The 23,705-nt window shown below is 33.9% G+C and overlaps 4 protein-coding genes across 12 annotated transcripts; 1 reads left to right on the forward strand and 3 right to left on the reverse strand.

Annotated features, from left to right (window-relative positions):
- The first annotated feature begins 4,808 nt into the window (after nt 1-4,808).
- On the forward strand, nt 4,809-9,295 carry LOC140969407 (uncharacterized membrane protein At3g27390-like). Of its 2 annotated transcripts, none has more exons than XM_073430727.1 (10): nt 4,809-5,366; nt 5,902-6,010; nt 6,097-6,289; nt 6,378-6,514; nt 7,159-7,447; nt 7,531-7,637; nt 7,742-7,877; nt 8,015-8,213; nt 8,543-8,786; nt 8,953-9,295. In XM_073430727.1, the coding sequence occupies exons 1-10, from the start codon at nt 5,273-5,275 to the stop codon at nt 9,149-9,151; spliced, it is 1,707 nt and encodes a 568-aa protein (XP_073286828.1). In that variant the 5' UTR covers nt 4,809-5,272; the 3' UTR covers nt 9,152-9,295. The 2 variants fall into 2 exon arrangements, with proteins under 2 accessions (XP_073286828.1, XP_073286827.1); XM_073430726.1 differs by having other exon boundaries at nt 4,815-5,366; nt 8,908-9,295.
- A 1,402-nt stretch (nt 9,296-10,697) lies between these two features.
- LOC140969408 (protein NOI4-like) lies at nt 10,698-14,431 on the reverse strand. 7 transcript variants are annotated; one of them, XM_073430733.1, is made up of 4 exons: nt 14,278-14,417; nt 12,921-13,303; nt 11,293-11,496; nt 10,698-10,739 (listed from the first exon to the last, which is right to left on the reverse strand). In XM_073430733.1, exons 2-4 carry the CDS (start codon nt 13,095-13,097, stop codon nt 10,707-10,709), a joined length of 414 nt encoding a protein of 137 aa, XP_073286834.1. In that variant the 5' UTR covers nt 13,098-13,303; nt 14,278-14,417; the 3' UTR covers nt 10,698-10,706. The 7 variants fall into 7 exon arrangements, with proteins under 7 accessions (XP_073286834.1, XP_073286829.1, XP_073286836.1 ...); XM_073430728.1 differs by having other exon boundaries at nt 14,265-14,404; XM_073430735.1 differs by having other exon boundaries at nt 11,945-13,303; nt 14,265-14,404.
- Nucleotides 14,432-15,589: 1,158 nt separating this feature from the next.
- Nucleotides 15,590-17,815, reverse strand: LOC140969419 (uncharacterized). Of its 2 annotated transcripts, none has more exons than XM_073430761.1 (5): nt 17,299-17,815; nt 16,483-17,142; nt 16,277-16,332; nt 16,115-16,189; nt 15,590-15,982 (listed from the first exon to the last, which is right to left on the reverse strand). In XM_073430761.1, exons 1-5 carry the CDS (start codon nt 17,365-17,367, stop codon nt 15,937-15,939), a joined length of 906 nt encoding a protein of 301 aa, XP_073286862.1. In that variant the 5' UTR covers nt 17,368-17,815; the 3' UTR covers nt 15,590-15,936. The 2 variants fall into 2 exon arrangements, with proteins under 2 accessions (XP_073286862.1, XP_073286863.1); XM_073430762.1 differs by having other exon boundaries at nt 16,489-17,142; nt 17,299-17,805.
- A 1,396-nt stretch (nt 17,816-19,211) lies between these two features.
- LOC140969412 (probable carboxylesterase 11) lies at nt 19,212-22,775 on the reverse strand. Its single transcript, XM_073430739.1, has 2 exons — nt 21,452-22,775; nt 19,212-20,104 (listed from the first exon to the last, which is right to left on the reverse strand). The coding sequence occupies exons 1-2, from the start codon at nt 22,309-22,311 to the stop codon at nt 19,567-19,569; spliced, it is 1,398 nt and encodes a 465-aa protein (XP_073286840.1). The 5' UTR covers nt 22,312-22,775; the 3' UTR covers nt 19,212-19,566.
- Nucleotides 22,776-23,705: the final 930 nt, after the last annotated feature.

The raw sequence follows: 23,705 nt of genomic DNA on the forward strand, positions 1-23,705 counted from the left end.
AAGCACCACGGTTCGATCGCTCTACCAAGCAAGGACAATTATTACACCCAATAATTGCACTCTTTGCAATCAATGGGAATCGAACCCGTGACTTTGGCTCTGATACCAATTGTAAGACCGAGCGCTTACCGGTTTACCAAAAGCTATAGCTGGTGGTAATGGTGCAACTCAAATCTTTTAAACCGCACAGCAGCTCAAGCACAACGGTTCGATCGCTCTACCAATCAAGGACAATTATTGCACCCAACATTCTCTTATCATGATCGGTTGTTTGGTATCTTAAAAGTGAAATTATAAGTGTTTTTTCCCTTAAGACAGATGTCGTAGGTTGTTTATTATGGATATATAACTGCTGGATTGAATTGAAATTTGGACAGCATATTCCAAACGTCGTATGGTAAATTCTGGACTGTGGATATTGCAATATGATCACTGTATATATCAACGGAAATAAGTTCTGGAAAAAGATCTTCTACTTGCTGCTGAAATGCGTAGAATATAGTTGCTTATGCTCAAATTTGGGGAAAGTTTTTGCTACGTTTTTTGGTGTGATTTCTCCATTAATCATCTGTATATTTATAGCTGGAGGAGAAGAGCTTGAAGGGTCATTCAATCCTAATATTATGTTCATTATTTAATAAAATAGAATAGATAATGTTGAAATAATAGTGGTGCTTGACTTTTGTATGGCTGGTTTGACCATCCACAATAGCCACTCTTGTCATCTCCCCTCCATAGTTGGTTGGGATCTTCACACTTTCCAAGGGCTATGTATATATCTAAAGCCATCAATCTTAGTGTTCATTTATTCTCAATCATTCAACATAGGAATAAAAAACTCAATATTTGAAAGCATGACTATGAATGGGGTAGATTACAGGTTGATCCTTTAATTTGTTTACTTTTCATTTTAAGTCATAAAAATGTTCCATAAAAAATTTAGTCCACTAATTTGATCATTGCTTTTACTTCATTTTTACCAGAGTACTGACATGATGTCAGACGTCCATTGACCATTTTCGCTGTCATACCATCAAGCTACGACACTGTGAACATTTTTTAGTCATTTTTCGGATATGACGTTGATGTTATGCAAGACTAAAACTAAAAATTTATAATATAGATTATCCAAATCGTAAAGAAACGCATGACAAAAAACAAAACAAAAAAAAAAACAAAATTTCCTATGAAAAATGATGCATTTGGAATAAACGATAAGGGTTAATACATAAAAATCAGATACTTAACATTTAATGATCCCATTAATTCACTACTTGATTTAAGGTCGTCGTCTTGATTGATAGACGGTTTTTAAGATTTATAAACTAGTTTGATAATTTCTATCATCAAGTAAAACATCCTTGTGCCAAGGATCCGGCAAAGGTGACACCCCAAAACCCATGCATAATAATAATAAAAAATAATGTATAACATCCCTATACTAACTACTTTAGGTCTTGATCAAAATATTCAATAATAGATCAATTTTATAATTTATTCATACACACACACACATAATTCATTAAACTTTAAAATTTATTAAATGTGCTAGGCATGCAATATTGAGTTTCATGATTCAATATGGGTGCATTCACGGATATGGATTTGAAATCTATGGATTTCGATTATATATATTGTTTACAATGAAACCATAAATAAAATTTTAAATTCACACCTTACTTATTTACACATTAGTAATACCAAGTAGAATGAATTTATTTTCCCTTTATTTTTGTTTAGACGAATTTTAATGTGTATGATATATGTTTTATTCTCGTCATATGTGTCATACAAAAGAACATCGATGTTGAATAAATCATATATTCGATGGTTTAATTTTTCATGCGATTATATATAGATGTGGAATGTATATTTTCCATCCATTTTGTTCTATTAAAAATGCCTTTAACTTAGTATATTGATTTCTCATTCACTATTGATTTCGAGAATTTTTAAACATGATATTGCAATAATTTATTTATTTATACTCAACGAAAATGACCACTCAAAATATTTTTCAAAATGGACCGTTGCCTTTGCCACAATTTTTTAAAAAAATTGTAGGCCGGGGTCATTTCCATGCTACGTCGTCATCTAGTGATCAACCCCTTCGAATCATGCTTTGGCATGAGACCTTTTTCACACAAGATTACACGTTAAGCATACTTGATTATTGTTTATTGTTATAAAAATATTGCTAAGTACCTAATATGGTTGAAAAGTCGAATTTACCTAATACTATACATCCTAGGCTATATAAATATAAAAAAATTCATATGAGATCGTCTCATTAATAAATTTTTTGAGATATATCTCATGCCCGATTTGACCATAAAAAAATATTACTTTTTATACCAAAAGTACCGCTATATATTTCATATGTGTATCGGTCATTTATTCTACTTCTTTGTAAAACTGGATGGAAGAGCGATGATTTTAAGAAGAATAAATCGTACAACAGAAGGCAGAGAAGAGAAGAGAATAACACTTTGACAAAACACAACGCAGAGGCAGAAGCTTTTTCTTGGAGGAAGAAGAAGCCTATAGTTGAAAAGCTGAAGGAAGATCTCGATATTCTTTGAGGAACACACGTCTAAATAATTGAGAGTTGCTCTTATTCTTTCTTGATTATATTTTCTCCTATGAATTTAAACACGATTTTTTGATTTTGTTTTGAATTTATGAAGTAGAATTTTGTAGACTAAGACCATGATAGGGCTCAGACAAATTGTTTTTGATGTTTTGAATTTGATTTGATTTGATTATTTATTTTGATTCATTGATTGGTGTTGTTTATTACGTGTGCTTTTAAATCTGGCCAATTAAATTGCATATTTGTTAGTTAATATAAAATCGGAAGGCGGTAGATTAATTTTTGTTTCACTATATTAATCAACACATGATTAAACTGACTAGAGATAATATTCAGTTTCAATGTGCGACTTTAGGTTGAAAAACCATAGCGAATTAGTGTGGTTGAATCTAATTAAATTCAGTCATGAATAATTAGATTATTATATTTAATTAGGTTTATGAACTCGGATAATTGTTTAATAAATATACTAGGGAATTTGTCGCCAATTAAATAATTAGTTTATTTAATTTGACATGTATATTATAAATTTGTCTTGATATCGTTGTTCATCTTAGTCGTTTTTAAGAATTTGAATTTCCTCTAAATCAATCTTCTGCCGTCTTTAGTTTGGATTTCTTGTTTTAGTTAATTTATTTTAGTTGTTTAATTTAGTTTTATTTAATTTGTCTCATCTCACTTAAATTTGATTAGCCTAAATTAAGAAAAATAACTCATATTCTAGTGCTTAAACGTTGATATCTATGGATACGATAGTTGAACTCATCATATATTTATTATAATTTGACGTAGTTCGCTTGTTAAATTTATTCTCAAATGGAATCATTAGTCATTGTTCATAAAACATGAGACTTTACTTTTTTTAAAAAAAAAAAAAAAACTTATCTGGTCTACATCATGTCAACAATTTCCAGTATCTCATTAATAATTTTCGATGTTACATTAGCAATTTATGGTGTCGCATCAACACTATGATAAAATATGACTAAAAACCAAAACAATCATATCTCTCATTCATGGACATAATTCTTTGATGAGTAGGTCTCTTGTGAGACGGTCTTACGAATCTTTATCTGTGAGACATGTCAAGCTTATCGATATTCACAATAAAAAGTAATACTCTTAGTATAAAAGTAATACTTTTTCATGGATGACCCAAATAAGAGATACTCTTAGCATAAAAAATAATAATTTTTCATGGATGACCCAAATAAGAGATCTGTCTCACAAAATACGACTCATGAGACCGTCTCACACAAGTTTTTGACTTCCTCGATTTGGATCATATGAAAGATTTGACATAGATGGATGGAGCTTATCTATACACTAAAATTTTCCATTTGTAGCTTAAACCTTGAGCTCTTTCTCATCATATGCATTACCTATTTTATAATTTTTTTGCGCACATTATTATTAAGTAAAAATAATAATAATAATAAAAATAGAAAATTTCTATTAATTACATAAAACTTCATGGAAAAGATGTATAACATTGATTTACCATCGCAAAAACCAGAGATAATCTATCCATATAATTTTATACAGGAGTAACATTTTTTTTTAATTTTTACATGATTATAATATTTTTATTTCAATAATATTTTATCCAAATACCTTTCATTTCAAAAAATCAAACACTAATTATTTCTATTTAATTTTAAATAAGAAAAAAACGTCAATTTTAATAATGTACGTATTGGTATGTTATATATGTAATCATGTATGTTTCGCTGAATCAATTATAATTCTATAACTATGTTTTCTTATTTTATCAATTTTAATTTTTTTCACAAAATAATGTAATTAAATGACCAATTTTATTGTTAAATTTTTGTAATTATATAAATGGTTAATTTTTTTTTGAGATATACACATGTTTTTTTACAGTGTAATTATAAATTTTAACAAAGATATTAGAAATTTATTTACATGATTTTGACGAAAAAGACTAAATTTTATCAAAAGAATATAGTACAAACGCACCAATACATATATATTACTAAATTTGACATTTTGTTTGGTATTTATATAAAAGATTTATTTTGAATATTATTTGTAAATTAAAAATAATTTTCTACTTCAAAATGACGTAAATAATATTTATTTTATCTTGTTTATCTAAACAATAAAAATTTCGTTTTTCTAACAAATGTATGGTAATCGTTGGGAATCCGATGGCTTATGTTTGGTCCCAGAACGATTATTCAATTATATCTGGCTGCCCCGTTCCTTTTACGACAAATCAAAATTATTAGTGTGACTTTCACGATTTGGAACCAACCTGTTTGAAAACTATTAGATTTGGGAAAATGGGAGAAAGAAAAGCTTGCACGTGTATGTTGTGTATTTTCTGCAAAAAACTACTCTTTTTTATCTTCAAATCGGAGAGTTGCCAGCGTAATTTTCAACCGATGTAATAGAAGTTGAGCAGAACCGCTTATAATATTGCTCCACTATCCATTTCGAACTCTAAAGTCTTAAGAGTAAAGAAAAAGAATCGGAATCGTGAGACAGCAAACCCGCTAATGGTGTCCTTGTTTAGGTTGGCATCAGGTGCTCGGCGTGTGGTTGAGTAAGAAAAAAGTGGGCTGTTTTTCTCTTTCTTTGGAGCTATTTGCAGAAATCGGCTGTATTGTGAGATGGGTTTGTGTTGATTGTGCGAAAGATCCAGGGGGAGAAATGGAACCCCCGAGGGGGTTGTGGGCTTCTTTATGGAACCTCATTTGGTTTTTGCCTTACTTCATCGGCCTTCTCATTCTTGGCTTCATTAAAGGTCTGAATAATTGGACCTTGGTTTATCATCCGTTACTTCTTTCTTGTTCTAGATTGAAGCAAACTAACTGTTCTTGTTGCATAATTTGTAGTTAATAAATGGCTTTTGTCTCTCTGTTTTGGTATGATCAATAGTTATAGTTGAGGAAGCTAGCCTCCTTTTAACTTTAGGATAAGATTTACTTAAAGAGATGATCCTGGATACTTATGTTACTTGTAGAATCTGAGTATTGATAATTTGCATTCTGATTGGGCCACCTCGAAGTTTGAATTACTGTATTGAAATCCTTTGAAATGTTGGATTTTGGCATTTAATGAATTTCAGTAATTGTCTAGTTTAGAAAAATGGTTTCTTTGTTAGAACGTTTTCTCTTTTTGAGAATTCACGTTGTACTGAAATGAAGGGATCCGTGGCAATGACAGCATAAAACTGTAGTTTTTTTCGACATTGGCTAATATCATTCATCCTTGTTATGGTCAAGGAAGTTTTCATATACTGTAATTGGTTTTCTGATATGTTGCATTTTTCATTTCAGGTATCATTATGTTTCCGGGAATTCTTCTCCTAATGACTGTTGGAATATCTGGAATAATAGTGGGTCTTTGGCCAATACATTGTTTCTATACGTATTACTGCATTTTTAGGTGAAGTTTTGAGTCTTTCTTCTGTTATGCTTGCTACATTCATTGTCATTGGGATTGACGTCTTTTTTTGTTTTCTTTAACTGCAGAACGAAACAATTTGGGACATCTTTGAAGCTTGTTCTTTTCATATTTGCTCCTGCCATCTTAATAGCCTGGCCCCCTGTTGGCATTGCTTGTGGAGTTCTAGGAGGGGCCGCATATGGCCTGCTTTCACCAATGTTTGCCACTTTTCAGGCAGTTGAGGAGGGGAAGAGTGACAAATTTTATCACTGTTTTATCGTACGAAAACTGTATCAGAATCAGCATACAATGGTTTCAGCATTTTTTGCTAGTTCATAGTACAGATCTTGTTTCACTATGTTTGCAGGATGGAACTTGGGATTCTGTCAAAGGAAGCTTCACTATTATAAGGGATGTTAGGGATGTTTGTTACCATTCTTACTTGTCCATTATGTATGATCTAAGGCATCTAGGACCTCAGGAGGGAAAATATTACGAGATTAGGTTCGTTTTTTTCCCTTTCATTATTCTGCCTCTTGCTGCTTCCAGGTGTATTCAAGAAAAGGTCGCATGACTGAGTAATGGGAATTTAATTTGTAAAATTATGCTGTTATAATTACACATATGACATTCTGAATTACTTGTGCTGAATCTTGATTTTATTGTCTTTTTAATATGGGAGTTAATGTTTTTTATGTTTGAGCAAATCCAAGGATAAAAAATGTTATCTTTATGAGTTTAGATGTAAGGTTGGCGATATGAATAATCTGCCTTTTGCTCTGTTGAAAATCTTATTAGATGACAAAAGTTTGGGTTAAGTGGATTTTTAATTTTTTTTATAGATTTATTTGTTGCTTTCGAGAGTCCCCACATTTTTTTTTGTGTGTTCCTGGTTTTGTTTGAATTTAGCATGGCTAAAGTTTTATGATATAGTTTTGGCTGCCATTCAGTTTTTATAATATAATTTGGCTGGTGTTCTTGGTTTAACGAAACAAGTTGCTCTGGTCAAACAAATATGTTTGGTGAGAGATTTAAGAAGAACAAGATAACTTGATGTGAAAAGTGAAAGGTTCGATTAGCTTTCCTTGACAATGGTTTAGTTCTGGTGATGTTCTAAGTTAGTTCTACCAATGATCGCTCTGTCACAGATTGATCTATCTTCCCCAAGCTCTTGTAGCTGGAATTCTGGGTTCAATGATTGACTTTCCAGTGATTTCAGTTGTTGCCATGTTCAAAAGTTTTTACATGCTTTTCAAGGGTTGGCACCGCTTATTTCAAGACTGTATTGGTCGTGAAGGGCCATTCTTGGAGACAATTTGTGTGCCATTTGCTGGTCTTGCAATTTTACTCTGGCCATTAGCTGTTGTAGGGGCGGTATTGGGCTCCATGGTTTCGAGTATCTTCTTAGGTGCCTATGCAGCTGTGATAGTGTATCAGGTTGGATTTTTTCTTGATTCTTTGAACTCTCCCTAATCTCCTTTTTCTATCATTAGCATCTAATTGTTGGCTTTTGGTTGTAGGAGTCCTCAATGTGGTATGGACTTTGTTACATTGTGGCTTCTCTGTCTATGTACGATGAATATAGCAATGATGTTCTTGACATGCCCGAGGGATCCTGCTTTCCTAGGTGTTTACTATCTCTGTAAATAAATCTTATATGGTGCACATTTTTTTTTTCAAAATTTACAATATACTGTAATAAATGACTTATTTGTCTACGATCTTCTGTAGGCCACAGTATAGAAAGAATCCTCCATCACGAACTACCTCTCGTAACAACTCTATCTCAGGGACTAATTCTTTCAAAAGGCCACTCTCTCGTGCAAGTTCTATCAATTCGCCTATGCTAGACCTGAAGCCCATTGAGGTATGCTTTTGGTCCCGAGAATTGGATTGATGGAACATATCAACTTTCAATGAATAGATAGTTTATGATGCTTCTATTGATTAATGTGTGTTATCTTCTCCATGCATATGCCTTCCGGCTATGTAATTATTATTTAGATAATTGATGGCTGGTTCGAGGAGTGTCAACGCTTTGGGGAAATTATGGTTTCCGAAGGAATCCTAACTCTGCAAGATATTGAGCATGCCAAGAATAACAAAGATAGTGACAGAGTGATCAGCATTGGTTTACCTGCGTATTGCATGTTTCAGTTCCTTCTACGCTCGGCGAAAGCCAATTCTACTGGTTTATTGCTAAGTACGTGAAATTATATTTTCTTTTCTATTTAGAATCCACAGCATACAGTATGCTCATCTGTCACAATCCCATATCAATTTTTTTTAGGAATAACCTCATGTAAGCCAATGTTGTTGGGGATAATCTCAGAAAGTCCAGAGTACATCATGTCTTTATTTCGTGACAGCTTCATTGTAGCATAACTTCATATTTTCTCTTGCATATGATTATAAGAGGTTCTTTTACGCCTACGAAATAATTGAATTCCTTGATAATATATCTCTGATTATAAAAAATTTCCGTAGAATTTTTATGTTGAGATGGTGTCAAGAAAATGGTTATGCATACAGGAGACGGTGATACTGAAATAATGCCCTCCAACAGACCAAAAGACACCTACTTCGATTGGTTTCTTAATCCACTTTTGATCATGAAAGACCAGATTAAAGCTTGTAACCTGACTGAAAGTGAGGAGGAATACCTTGGTAAAATAGTTTTGTTTAAAGGTGATCCTTCAAGATTAAAGAACTCAATGACTAGCCCACCACCTGAATCCGAGCTTCGACGAGCTGAACTGGATGCCCTTGCCCGGAGGTATGAGCTGCTGTCTCTCTATTCGATTTCTTCAAGGAAAAATCAACCGTGCTGACTGCTTATTCTTTTTATGGTTGTCCTGATTTTCACTGCTCTGCTTTTTGTTTGTTTTGTAATCAAGACTTCAAGGGATCACTAAATCAATATCGAGATATCCAACTTGTAGGCGTCGGTATGAGAGTAGTTTGAGAAAGATCCTAGAAGAGCTTGGTAAGAAGAATGGAGATAGCGGAAAATCAATGTCGAGATCAAAGAGCAAGTTAAGCAAGTTTGTTAGCGTTTCTTTCAAAAGCAGGACAAGCAACCCCGGTGTCGATCAAGAGGCTCAAACAACCTCTGAAAGAGATCTTGAATCAGATGAATAGGTGCTATATCAGCTGTAATGTGGTGGTGTATTTTTTCTATTTATTGGACCATTCTTTCTGATACAAGTATATCATTCCCTCTTTCTGTATTATTTTAAAAACAAATTTTTTTTTTGTATAGCTATCTAATTTTTCTTGCGACGATGATGACTGATTCTTTATTGGGACAAAAAACTCGCATATATTTCTCTGTCTCGAGTATTTGTATCACATTCTTATACTCTCTATCACTAAAGCCATGGATAGTGAATGGATTTTATAAAATTCTCAGTCGATAAAAGTAGCAACAATATGCCATAAGGAAACTCTAAATCAAACTAAAAATGAAAGATTAGATAATCCCAAAATTCAGTTTCCAAATTCCATAAAACCATAAAGGAATGCCAAATAGTAATGGGTACATATATGCTTTCTATTACTTCTCCTGGGAGTCCTTGAGCTGTCCTCTCCTAATGTTGAGGCAAACTTCAGATGCCAAGAATCGACGATTGGTTCTGGTAAAGAATCGGCCAAACTCCATGGAAGTGTATGTGGCCATTAAGGGGTGCAACGAGGTTCATAGCCTATCGAACGAAGAGCAGCCCGAGCATCGCCGTCCGAAGATGAAACAAAATAATCAATCCCATATTCTTGCATTCTTTCCCCGGAGGAAATTGACGTAGACCCATTTGAGAGTTATAATATGGTAATCATAAGATACATTTTGTGATATTTGATATAGAGAATTATTGTATCTCAGTATTTCAATTTATATTTAGTTTTTGATTCATTAAATTTGTATAACTAATTAAAATTTTACTAAAAATTTATTCAAAAATATTTTTATATATTTTTACAATATTTAATTTATAACTCACACAATTAGAAAACTATAAAAACAAATTTAAATAACTTAACCTTACTTTAAAAAAAATTAAAATGAAATAAGACAACTCAATTATCAAATTATATAATTCAAAACTCGAAAAACGGAATGAAAATGATAGAAAACTGAATTTAAATGACTACTTTATAAAGTCTAGAGGATATATAATGAATCAATTGAATTTGTTTCTAAAACCATATAAATCAAATTGTAATACTATAAATCCAAATCAAACTGACGGACCGTTACCTACCTCTAATGAGTAAAAAGCTTTTAAATTCCAATGCTACTTCACTCTTATTTGAGTTTTATAATCTACAATTTGCTGGCATGTTTGGATCATTAGTTGAGTAATTTCCAAAACAACAATTGGCATAAAACATGTTGCCAAATTTTGCGGTGCGAGTCACTTCAACCATCTCATCCTTAATGAACTACCTCACTTTATCATCTTCGATTAAAAAAATAAATTAATGAATCTCTTATGAGACGTTCTCGGGGAAACAAATTAACTTGCTCGTACTGATGATACATTTGGAAGAAATATAGTATCAGAAGAACTCAATATAGATCATATGATTCACATCTTGATAAAATGAAATTACAATTGCTTTCCATTCCCCTAATAAGAAGCAATATTAACCTCTTAGTACTTCACATGCATTCTTCATTCCATTCCTCCCAAATCCATCAAGATTTAGAAAAACAGCAAAGCCACTTCCTCTGCATCCATGCAACCATTTTCATCAGCAACACTTAAACTATCTAAGAGAGAGTACCAATATTGTCCCATAAATTAGCCTCTTTTAGGTTTTGGTAATTTAAGCAGTCAAAATTTGAATTTAGCGGAATAAGTTTTCTTTCTTTCCATTTTTTTTTCCCCATTTTTCAGTTGCTTTTTGTGTTGACGAGTGTTGGACACTGTTTTCAGCATCCCAGTGAAGGAAAAAAGGAAAAAAAAACATTTTATCGAATTAAAACCAAAATTTGACTATTTAAATGACCAAAACCTAAAATAAGCCAATTTACAGAATGAATTTGGTCATTTTCCCAAAAATTTAAATAGGAACGAGCTAATTAATATGATATAATGGAAAAAGTAACATTTTTGGAAAATACATGATATGAAATTTGATGTTTATCCATTTTGGAGGACAAGGGAGTAATTGGATTATCCTTGGTGGTTTAAATCTTGGCTATGTCAGACTAATACAGGCATGGCATTGTGAGGAAACTAAGAAAAATGTTCTAGGGTCCTGGGTAATAAAACAAAAACCTTTTGTTGATACTGGTAATCTTCGTGTTGTTGAGGCATGGGATTCGTTGGCTGCTGCTGAGGAATGGAGGCAGCATGCGCGGCGGTTCCCGTTGCCTTCTTTTCATCCCTGGCCTTGGCAAATATCACTGTAAATCCATCAGCCGAAGCCGGATTATTCACATCCCATTCACCAAATTTTGGCAGTGCCCCTCCTTTCCCATGCTGCATACATTGATATGTAATTTATATAACATACTCATTGTCGTTATTCCATTCCATATGAAGGGAGATTCTATGTTAGGACTGAGGACATATATATGTTTGATCATCAAGGACGATAAATTTTATTCAACAATGGCATCTATGCAGCGGATGGTAATCAATACAAAAATTCAAACAAATCCAACAAGAAAACATGAATTCGATGTTATATTTTCTAAACACACGTAAAGCTTGGATCTATTGGTTATCCTAGAAAATTGTATGATTCCAAATGAAGTTATGTGGGAAGGCAACACTGATTCTTCATTCGCATTAAAATCGAATGGGAAATAAAACGGAAGCAAATTTATTCGTGCATTTCCATAAAATCCTCACGGAATCAAATCAACATTTGATCATTCTACAAATTAATCAAAATCTTGAACACCGCAGAAGGATGAAAACTTACGGACGTCATCAGATATTACAGTTTGGCCAAAGCAAATGAATATTTTAAAGGGAGAAAGAGGGGAGAGATGGATGGAAATCAAGAACAAGTCTTCAGGAAAGAGAGGGGAAGGAAGAGCTGACCATAAATAGAATAAAATTGGTTAGGAAAGAGAGATAAAACGTTTTTGCATTAGTAGTTGCACCCCATGAATGATCACATTTTCGCCCTTTATTATTTGAGATTAATATCCACAGTTCTACAACAATATCCTTTTGCTATTTCCCAAACCATATCCATTTTGTACCTTGGAACAGGTCTGAGGTTTTTAAAAATGTCAACAAAATCTACAAACACAAAATTTTGGTTACGATGAAAGTTAGCATACTTTAAGGATAAAACCTTGCATTTTTCTCCTGAAGATATGCATGACAATCTAAGAATTTTTCATATTAAGAGAATCACCATGCTTCGCTTATCCCCTAAATTAATTGCCTTGTCATCCAAGCTTTGTAGGCCATTCCACTTTGTCATTAATTTGTCTAGCTAGTACATGTTCTGTTAATCTTTCAACTAATCCTTATGAAGGCGAAACGTGGTTGTGTTTACCAGAGACATAGTTCATAAGATTATCATGAAGTGAGCATCCCATACTTTCTGCATGCCAAAGTTCAAAAGTAATTTCTCCAAATCCTTTAGATTTTTCTATACCACATGATCAACATGAGCCTTTTTCTTATTCCCGGCAGCACAAGTGAAACTCGAAATGCTAATTCTTAAACATCACATTATATGAATGACTATCATGGAAAACAGTGGTGGTTCTATATACAAATGGAGACAAATTATTGTTATTGAATCACATCAATGGAGTTGGGATAGCTTCAATTTGTTTAAGACACGATGTCGAATGGAATCCTACCATATATAAGTGAAGCAATCATGAGTAATCTTCACCAACCCACTAGCTAAAATCACACTGCAAGGAATATCAAACCTTCATCTTGTACAACAAATGAAGCCATCTGTTCTCAGACTGATGATCCTCATGGTTGCAATTCAAATGGGGTGTTATGTCATCGGGTCCAATGCTCGACTTCCATTTCTTATTAATGCTCGGACTCTCCAACCAACAGAATATATTACTGTAATGGGTAAGATGTTTTCGAAACATCAGCTAATATTCCTTAATTGATCAATGAGTGGTTCATGACTCATGATTTTGAGGTCTTCTGTTGTAGGTTGCAACAATATCTGTGATATAGCTTGTTGCTATTGTGATATAAGAAAACAACCACCAGTTTGTGTCCAGTGCTGTGCGGAAGGTCCTTGAAATGCAAGTATTCAATATGATAATGCTACAAGATCATGCTACATGTTCTGCATTATTCGATGAAGTATCAATGGGAAAATCTGGAGATTCAAGAAAATCACAGGACAAGAAAAGAAATCAGAATCTGGCATTGTTTGCTGTAACTTTTTCAGTCACCCATGAAGTTATAAAGAAAATGCAGATTAACTCAAGTATGTTCATTTAGCATCCAACGAGCATATACTCGGTTAACTTGGTTTTTCAAAGATCATGATGAGTAGGGATGTTCAACGGTTGATTCAGTTCAGCTATATAAAATTTTGGTTTTCTAAATACCTAACCCGAAAACCAAACATTTTATTTCGGTTCAGTTTGGTTTTCTCATACTACGTTTTGGTTTATATTGTTTATGTAATTAATTGAGTTACAAATCAAAATATACTTTTAAAAATAGTAAAATACCAATGAGTGGCTTGTAAAAATTCGAAAAATATTAAAGATTTCATAATTAAACATAACAGGCAGTTCAAAACAAATATAATCGCCCACTATCAAACAGAACACTTTTAGTTCATTTACACATCAAAATCAAGAATTTAAAAATAAGTATTGTTGTGATTCTTAATAGTAATCATTTTGGATTTGTTGTAAACAAACGATACTAGCAACCAACTTATCAATTACTTTATTTAGCTGTTTTAGGCTTATCTGGGTATCGGCTTTTAGCATGTACTATATATAAAACCAGTTATAACATGTCAAGGTAGACAAGGGCCAAATACATGAAGCGTAGGGGAGGCCAATATAAAAATGTTGTTTCGGTTTTAACAATGAACTTTATTTGCCAAAAAATTAAAATAATTAAGCATCCCATCGAAACTCTTAAAATTCCTAAATTTCTAGCAGAAAATTTGTTTTAGAATCACAACTCTCTGCAGTTGCAACAAGTAAAAATCATGCCAAATCCGAAAACATAATCAAAGCGTCGCAGCTACGAACATAAATCCAAACATATAAATTCAAAAATACTTTACGGGGATACCTGGTACTCTCATTTCGCCGCAAGAGCTAAGGTGGGGAATTTCGGTGGTCCCGTAGAAGAAGGGGGTCTCAGCGTCCTGCAGTGTAGCAAACGGCTCAGCTATTGCCATCCTCAGCTTCCGCTCTAGCGATCACCTTGTTGCCGCACAATCGATTTTTAAATTTTTATTAAGTTTTTTTATGATTGAATTTAGAAAATTTTAATTTTAATTTTAATTTAATATACTAAATGTGTAAATAAAAAAAAGTTGAATTTGAAAATTTTAAAAATATCATTAAGGTTATATGTGTGAAAAATAAAAAAAAAAAGTTGAGTTTAAGAAACTAAAATTAATGAAAAAGTAAAATCATTATTTACTGTTTAAACGCGTAAGTGAATCAAGTTATATCTGGATTACTTGTTCAAAACTCGTTTATTTTTTAAAGTTGAGTTTGAGTTCAATTATTTGTATTCAAGTAGCTCGCGAGTTGAATTTAAGAACTAAAATTCATATAAATATAAAAAAATACATATAACATGGTGAAATAAAAAAATGAACAGATAATATTACAATTACACTAAGGTGTGTAAGTGAATCAAACTACTTCTGAATAGCTCGTAGGTATAGTCAAAACTCGATTATTTTTTTCATTCGAGTACGAGTTTCAACTATTTGTATTAGACTAACTTACTAAAAAAATATTTTTATTTAGAAATATGAAAAATAAGGGATATTTTTGTGAATACATATTAAATATGAGTTCGAGCACAAGCTCGAGTAAATACATAAGACAGTCTCAAGCTTAAAATAGATTAATCGATCAAACGTGAGTAAATAAATTTTAAATTGAGTCGAGCTCGAGATTGTGCAACCATAACTAAAACCACCATCAGTCTTGAAATGGACAACTTAATTCATGGATTTTAAATTTATATAATCCCCATTTTAATCTCTCTAATAAATAAGAAAAAAGAAAAAATTGGAATGACACCAGAGAAAACGTTGCACGTGACTCACAGCCCCGGTAATTATAATAATACCAAAATTTCGTTCCTTTTAGCATTAAAAGAATAGGGGCAATCGAAATATCTCAAAATATAAATTTCGATCTCAACATATATTTAGTCGTGGAGAATGTTATGTGAGATGAGATTCGATATTTAGCAAGCTTTTTATAGTTTGGTACTGGGTAGTACTTCTATGTTGAATGCTTACCATGATTTATAAGATGTTACATTCGACTCTTGCGACAATCTAAGATTAACCATTTTTATAAGACAAACATGGATACGGGGCTAGACTCGAAGCTTAACATATATAGTCATGGATGGATTGATACAAGTAGCCACAATTCAATGACGGAATGCAATAAACTGAACAGAGTTGTATACATCATATCTAAAGGTAACACCTTCCATATGTATATATATCATGTACTTATTATAGTTCATTCGCTGACAAGATAAAGACTCTCTCTGGTTTTGGATTATTTATTTTGGATGCCATCATTAATCCTGGCTTGCAAAAGCTATTGCGAGGGGACACAAGATTCAGACAGTCTTGCTTGGAAAGATTCTAGCATCCTAGAACTGATCACAGGGAAATGATGAAGGCCAGCAGGTGGTTGCGTCTGTCGCCTCTTTGTGTTTGCCAACTCTTTCTTCTGTTCTTGGAATGAATCATTTGGATGAAGTTTGCGACCGATGATTTCTTGATGACTTGGAGCTGATCAAAGAAAAGAACCTCTGTAAGAAACTCAGGCTGAACAACTCTACAGACAATACCAGATCCAACAACTATTGGCATATTTAAAAACCAGGCAACATAGCATCATATCTCAACACATGTAATGCTTACACTGCAGAGAAAATGAGCCATCTACGTCGTGTTGTTTTGGATCCGGGAACTGAGGGATCGGTTGGCGTTTTCTTTCTGTGCAATATAGACATGGTAAAGCTATACACAACAGTTTTTAAATATGCACTATTGATTTATTGAGAAGAGTTCTATATCTGGCACCTTCTGTTCTTTGGAGAGGTAGCAGCAGGATTTTTTGAGACCCCTTCAATGGCTCCCTGCTGGTTAAAAGGGAAAAAGATTAATGTCTCAGGAAGCTTATAGAGTTATAGTCAACAATCAAAAGAAAGAAAATATTGAGATGCTTATAGTCTACAATCAAAAGATAGAAAATCTTGAGCTATAATCTTCAGGAAAATGAGAATCACCAATACCGTAGTCTTTAGAGGAGTTTTGCCGTTTTGTGATGTTTCCAAAGAAGCAGGAGCAATTCCGATAATTCCCGTTTTCAAAGTGGTAGAATGTGTCTCTTTGTAGGGTTCTTCGGGAGGAAACAAACCATACAGATTGCATAAATACTTGGAGAAGAACCTCTTCTTGGGTGGAGGTTTCTTTTTTGGAGCCTCCAGAGAGTACTTAGTCTCCATGACTTCAGCCTGTTTCTGATCCTTGGCATCTTCTGCCACATCAACTAAACAATTCTCCTTTCCATTCTCCACAACATCATTTATCCCATCTGGGATTCTAACCATATCCATTTTCTCATCAGCAACCAAAAGGGAATCCAATTTCAAGCTAATTCTTTGAGAACTATTATTATTATTAGCATTATCATGGTCTTCAGCTACTGTTCCATTGGTATCATCTGCAGCACTCTCTTGCTCAGCTGCCGCCTTCTGAGCTGCTTTTCTTTTGTAATGAGCCTCAAAGAAAGCCTTTTTCTGCGCAACTGATCCCGGCCTCGAGTAACTCTCGGCCTCCTCCACATACTTCTTATGTGAAAAGGTGGACCATTTCTCCCAAGACAAGGGCTCGTTCATAAACCTCCCAAATGACACCGAATCTCCAAGAACTTGCAAGTGGTTCATCTGCAAAACACCGTCAGCTCTCACTTTCACACAAAACCAACCACAGATTCCAATTCTTTACAAGAACCAAGCAGCAATTTTAAAGCCAAAATCAAATTCAATGACTTAAAAATCCATAAAAACGTAGAAGGGAGATTTTAAGGTTCTAATATGTACCTGTTTGGACTCGTTGGGTACGGCAGAATCATAAGAGTATCCATGCATAACACAAGCTGAATCCCCCATTCTATTGCTAGTTCTGCAAAGAGAACCTCAGCAAAGTTTTTTTTTTTAAAAAAAAGGAAACAGAAACAAGATTCATCCAAAGAAAACACGTCGTGGTTTGGTGTATATTTTTTCCTTTTTTTGTGGCATAGTTTCAGCTTTGCTACTTTAATTTAAAAATTCAAACTAAAAGACCAAAGTTGGGAGAACAAAGTAGGCCACACGTAGAGAAGAGTAGAAGCAAAATATGCCGATTTGTTAAGTTATAAATAAATACTTCTTTGCCAAAAAAATAATAATAATAAATACACAGTTCTTTTTTTAGCCACCTTGAGGCATAGGTCCCATTTCCACTTGATTTCCTGTGACATATCAACTATTTTTTTCTGTAAAGTTTTTTTAATAAAATATTACATAGTTAATATAATTTCTAAAAAAATAGTTATTTTTTAATTTAAATGTTATTTACTTAATAAATTTTGCTTTTTATTACTCGCGAATTTGAGATGATTTTGGAAAAATCATATTTGATATATCCTGATTTTTTATTTAAGAAGAAAAGATAGATAATGATTTCCTAAATTATCTCTTCTTTTTTTTTTATTTTTTTATTTTTTCTAAAATGATATTTCATAGGCTATTTGTTTTTTCAGAATTTGGGATTAGGGAGAGATGAAATGAAATTATTGCTTTTATTCTATAAAAAAAAATAAAATAAAAGTACAGCGATATGTACAGAAAGGAGAGACCACCGATAAGAGCAATTATGATGAGAGGTGGAAATATGGAAAGAAGAATGTTCGGTCGAAGTTGGAGAGGTTGAAGATGTGATATCCTTAATGAATCACCNTATCAAATATTTTGATTGAATTTAACTCAAAAAATATTATAGTAACTACATGAACACCCAATACATTTCAATACCCACACCAAACTTGGGTTTGTGATCCATTCTTATAGGAAAAAAATATGTGTTTGTACTCTCTAACATGTTTTTTCTCTGATAAAAATTGATACAAAACGTTGAAAATATAGTATTAATATTATGATATTTGAGAAACAATTGTTACAAGTATGATATTATTATATGATATTTGAGTACACAAATATGTACAATAAGAATTGATTTTAAAAACACATATTTTCTCAGATGAAAATCAGTACAAAATATTGAAAATAAAGTATTAATATGCGAGATTTGATTATTCAGTGTTTCAGATCAGATACTAATATATGATATTTGAGTACCCAAACAAGTGTAATAAGTGTTGATATTAATAAAATTGTTCTCATTTTATACTCGAAATCTTATCTTTTATATCATATCTAAAACAATAAATAATCAAATATCATATATTAGTACCATAATTTCAATAATTTGTATAGATTTTCATCCGTGAAAAAATATGTGGACCGATGAGTGCAATTTTTATTTTTTATTTTTTGTGTGAATCAAGGAGCTAAGAATTCTGTTTTCTCTGACAAAAATTGAACATAAACACATATTTGGATTCAGAGATTTAAAAGCAAATTACCCAACATATTCCAGAAGACCAGCAAAACTGTTTGTATTTAAAACAAATTACCCAACATAATTCACAAGACCATCAGTTTAGCATAAATCAGTTTAACACAGGAAATGTTCGTGGATGAAAAAACTTTGTAAACGAAAAGTTTTTACTTTTTTTTTAAAAAAAAATATTTGCATAGAGTATCTAAATACGATCAATTCCCATCCTAACAGGAAAAGGTTTCTTTTTAATTAACATGGTGGATGCTGGCTAAGTTGTTCAACACGTCCACACAGCAGAATTAAACAGACTTATAAAAAATATTGATAAACAGAGACTCATAAAAAATATTGAATGGAATCGAATCGAATTACTCGGTGTAACGCCAAATATCTGTCGGCCTTCATATGGTTACAAATTAAATTTGATGGGTTGTAGGTGGCAGTTGTGCTACAAAATAACTAAATAATCGAAGAATTACTCGAAATGATGGCAAAGAGCATCCGCATTAACTGGCTAAGATCAAATAGAACTCAATTCTCAGGCAAGTTATTATGTTACAAGCAAAAATACAACAAGAAAGACAGAGCCAAGCAACCGAACACCCGTCATCTACAAGATCCAGATATAACACAGCACTGCAGAACCCCCAACAGAGGTTATGACCAATATTAGCTTCTGTATTTACCAAATTCATGAGTATAACACATCAATACGAAAACTCGTGACCTCGAAGTGAAATATGTTTCTTGACCCAGATGGCAATGTCCTCCGCACACGCCTGAGCCTGAGGTGTCTTAAGAAGCATGTCAAGGGTTGCAAACTCGTGAACTGCATCTTTGTACTCAAGAACAGGAGCATCCACATTCACCTTCCGGAGCTCCTCTGAATATGCAATCGCTCGATCTCTCATCCAGTCATGTTCAGCTACCACAGTCAATGTTGGGGGCATATGCTTCAAAGGAGGACCTCTACCAGAAACGAGTGGGTTTGCAGCGGCGTGATCCAGGCTAAACTCCTCCTCGGTCAGGAGAAGTTTCCACGCAAGTACGCACATAGCCTTGTCATAGAAGTAGGAGTTCGCCAGTTTTATCTCCGAATGTGTGGGTACACTTCCAATGAAAAAGGGATACATCAAAACCTGAGCAACCACCTTTACTGGGTCCAAAAGCTTACCAGCCTCTACGGCTTTCCTTGCCACATATTCAGCAATATTTCCCCCACAACTCACTCCAAGAAGCACACATCTGGTTCCATGTAACGCCAGTTCATCAATCAATTCAGACAAGTTTAATTTTTCATTATTATTCCTTGGAAAATGTACATAGGAAGATAAGAAAGTGTGGCAACATATATCTCAAAAAATGCGCACCTAGAATACATAATATGAGTAAGCAAACAAGTCTTAGCCTAACCAATGTGATTATTCGAGTGGGGAGGAGAGGAGTTGTTCCACCACGGTAATGCACATAGGTAAATTTTTTGCTGCAAATTTTGCTCTCACTGAAATTAGTGGCACATCAATGATTACATAGTAAGCCTTCAAATTCAGTTTCCCCTACTCTCTCTAAAGAGCCCCAACGAAACCCAAAACCCTCTCATTTCAATTACTACTTTGATCCAGATAGGTGGTATACTGGTATTATCCAACAGCATCATGCAAATACAGTACAAGAAATTCAAATAATCAACCTCAAAGTTAGAGACGAAAACTGCTTATTAAATTAACAATAAACCATAATCATAAGAAAAAAAACAATACAGTGCACCTCATCACCAATCCAGAATGTTAGATGCATCTACTGATTGAGAATAGAATCAATATGAAGACAGGCAATGATCATACACGGATACAACTTCTTCCCAAAGAATCCAAGCATTATTTATAATCATAAATAGGCGACACTGTCCTCAGGAAGAAGGTAAATCTAAAACTCATCAAAGATGATTTCCAATCTTTCTGTCAAATGTAAGGTAAGACAAAAGTATGGTCTTGAACTCAGACACAAGAGTATCAAAAGGAAAAGCAATCCTAGAAACGGGAACTTGTTTATTTATAATATCATACTAAAAGAATACATATATCTTCTTAAATGGAGACTGTCAAGGATCCAAAACAGTGTTTATTTGGGGTGATAATTTCTGACTATGGCAGAATGCCCTAGTTTAATATCGCGACTATTTTTCCACAAAGAAATACAATAATACAAAAGAACACACAGCATAAAGACCACAATTCACAAACTATAAAGCACAAGAAGTTTGATAAACAGCCAAAATTCACCACTGACAAGCATGTATAAGATTGTAAAAGTTTGCAAGACTTCGACCTCAACAAAAAAAGCAGGAGAAATTCAAGATCCTTACTTAATTTTCAAATTTATAGCGTTCTAGTTACATCATTCAACTTATACATCAATTTTACTTTCAAAAGAACAAAAGAAAATCTACATTAACACAAGTAATCCATTTCCAGCTTCTTAGTCAGCACTCAATTAGAAACCATGTTGAACAAGAGCAAGAAATTTTCACTAAAGCAGATAACAAGACTTGCAAGTGATGAAAATCAATAGATCAGAAAGATCTCGACAAACCTCGACGGATCTCCATGCGCAGCCAACCAAGGCTCCACCATTGAGGCGCCGAAGGCATCAGAAACATGCCAATTACCATCTGTCTTCCTCAAATCAGCTCCACCTCCCTTCAAACTCCCCAACGACTTGCTGCATTCAGCCAAATGAGTCTGCTTTGCCAGCCAATGCAGCACCTTCAACCCATCCTCAAATGCTGCTGGGTACTTATTCTCAGGCGCCAATCTATAACCCACGGCCAAGACAATCACATCACACGATTTCGCAATACGCCTGCAGAAATAATCATTGCCAACCGAATCGTTGCTCCCACTAACAAATCCTCCGCCATGGAATTGCAACATCACTGGAAGTCTGCGGCACTTGTTCCCCGCCGGATTATACCCTCTGTAAATCCCACTTCCTGATTTTAAATTCAAATCATCGTTGCTACCTGCGTAACTTTTTCTTCTGTTACTATCAACATTCTGAGCATGCGTAAGAGCATTAGAATTGCTGCTAGAAACACCATTGTTGGGCGACCCGTAGCTGTTGCGGCGGTTAAACGACTGGGCCGCGTCGGATCCAAACCCGGGCCGAGATTTGGTTAAAATTTCGGGGGAACGGAGGCAAGTATCCGGAATAAAGATACGGATCGAGAGAGAGGTTAAGGGATCAATATGATAATCCTTAGTGGCAACACCGTCGGTGAAGGAAGGGTTGGCAGCCGCTGCCGTCTCCTCATCAGGCCGTGACGTTACCCCCAAGGAGGCTGCGCCACCACCGGATGCATCGCCTTCGGGTGTCTGCAATCGGCTCTGTAACCGATGCTTTAGCATAAATTTGAAAAACACACTGTACAATTTCACACCTATGCTTGGCATTTTTCGAGAAAAAGATTAAACTAACAAATAATATCAACAATTTCAGGTGGTTATCGTACAAAACAGATAATTAATCCTCCTTCCCCTCTCTCTCACCTTCAATTTACATGTGTTTATCTATCCCCTTGTCCAACATACATCCCTCAATCAATCCATTCACAGAAATTTCGAACACGGGGACCTGAAAACGCTAAAAACTTTAATGAGTTCGAGATTATGGGTTAAAATCCACCGATCTTTCACGGAAAAACCAGGGCCTCTCGTCTATTGGGGGAGAAAATTTTGAAATTCAATGTTCCTATAGACTGTGGGAAGAGAAAAAGAGGTGGGGCTGGCTGCGCTTCGTGTGAGTTTGTGGGAGAGAGAACTGATAATAAGATATAATAAAAATTTGGATTTTTCATCAAATTTTAGAGATTGACATGCGGCGGTGCGCTGTCCCTGCTGCAAATCGCGGTGGAGCAGTTGAGATCCGGTGTGGTAGGTTCTTGAGTTCCTCTTATCGTACTTTAGAAGATAGGTGGACCAATTGATAGGGTACACCTTGGGGGAAGATTGAAACTCGGGGGGTTTTAGTGAGTGGTTCGTTAGTCCGGATGTAGGAGATTATTTGGGACGGTGGCGGAGGATTTCAGGCCCATTTCTGAATTGGGTTGGGCTTTTAGGTTACCCTCTTATTTAAGATTATTTCATTTTGTTTGGCCTCGCTGGTGGATCTGAATTTAGTATTTGAAATCTTTAAATGTAATATTAATTTGACTTTGATTTCAAATATATTATATTCTATAAATCTCTAAATTAAATAATTTATTCTGCATGAAACCTTGATGATCTAAAATTCATTTACGAGAATTATACATGAAAATTGGACAAATTGTATATCCTCTCATTATGAAAAGTTAAAAAAAAAAGTGAACATCTCTATATAAAATTGGGTAAACTTGATAATTGATTTCAAATCCCGACTAACTTTTTTTTCATTAATTATTGTGGCTTTCAAATTCATCTTCACATGAAATCGTTTGAACTTCGTACTTTCTTAAATTCAAATCCTTTTAGTTAAACGCAAACTTAGGATATTTATGGTATTAATTTTAAAAGTATAATGTGTCCAGATTGGTCACTTTTGTCCTGGCCAAAATGAGCACAAGTATTGTGAAAAAACTCAACACAATTATGCATCGCGTCCATGGCGAAAGGCAGGAAAAATCGATCTTACCCGTGCAAGCACTACCTGCACATGCTAAAACATGTGTCATTTTTCGATATCATGTCAAAACTGTTTATACATTAGATTTTTTTGAGTCCGAACAAGATCTTACGTGTCCGAAATAACATATGTTAAAGATCTTTTTCTTCTTTACATGGGAGGAATGGACAAGTAGGCCCTGGAA

This window comes from Primulina huaijiensis, unplaced genomic scaffold (genome assembly GCF_012295235.1).
Source record: "Primulina huaijiensis isolate GDHJ02 unplaced genomic scaffold, ASM1229523v2 scaffold4153, whole genome shotgun sequence".
Classification (NCBI taxonomy): Eukaryota; Viridiplantae; Streptophyta; class Magnoliopsida; order Lamiales; family Gesneriaceae; genus Primulina; species Primulina huaijiensis.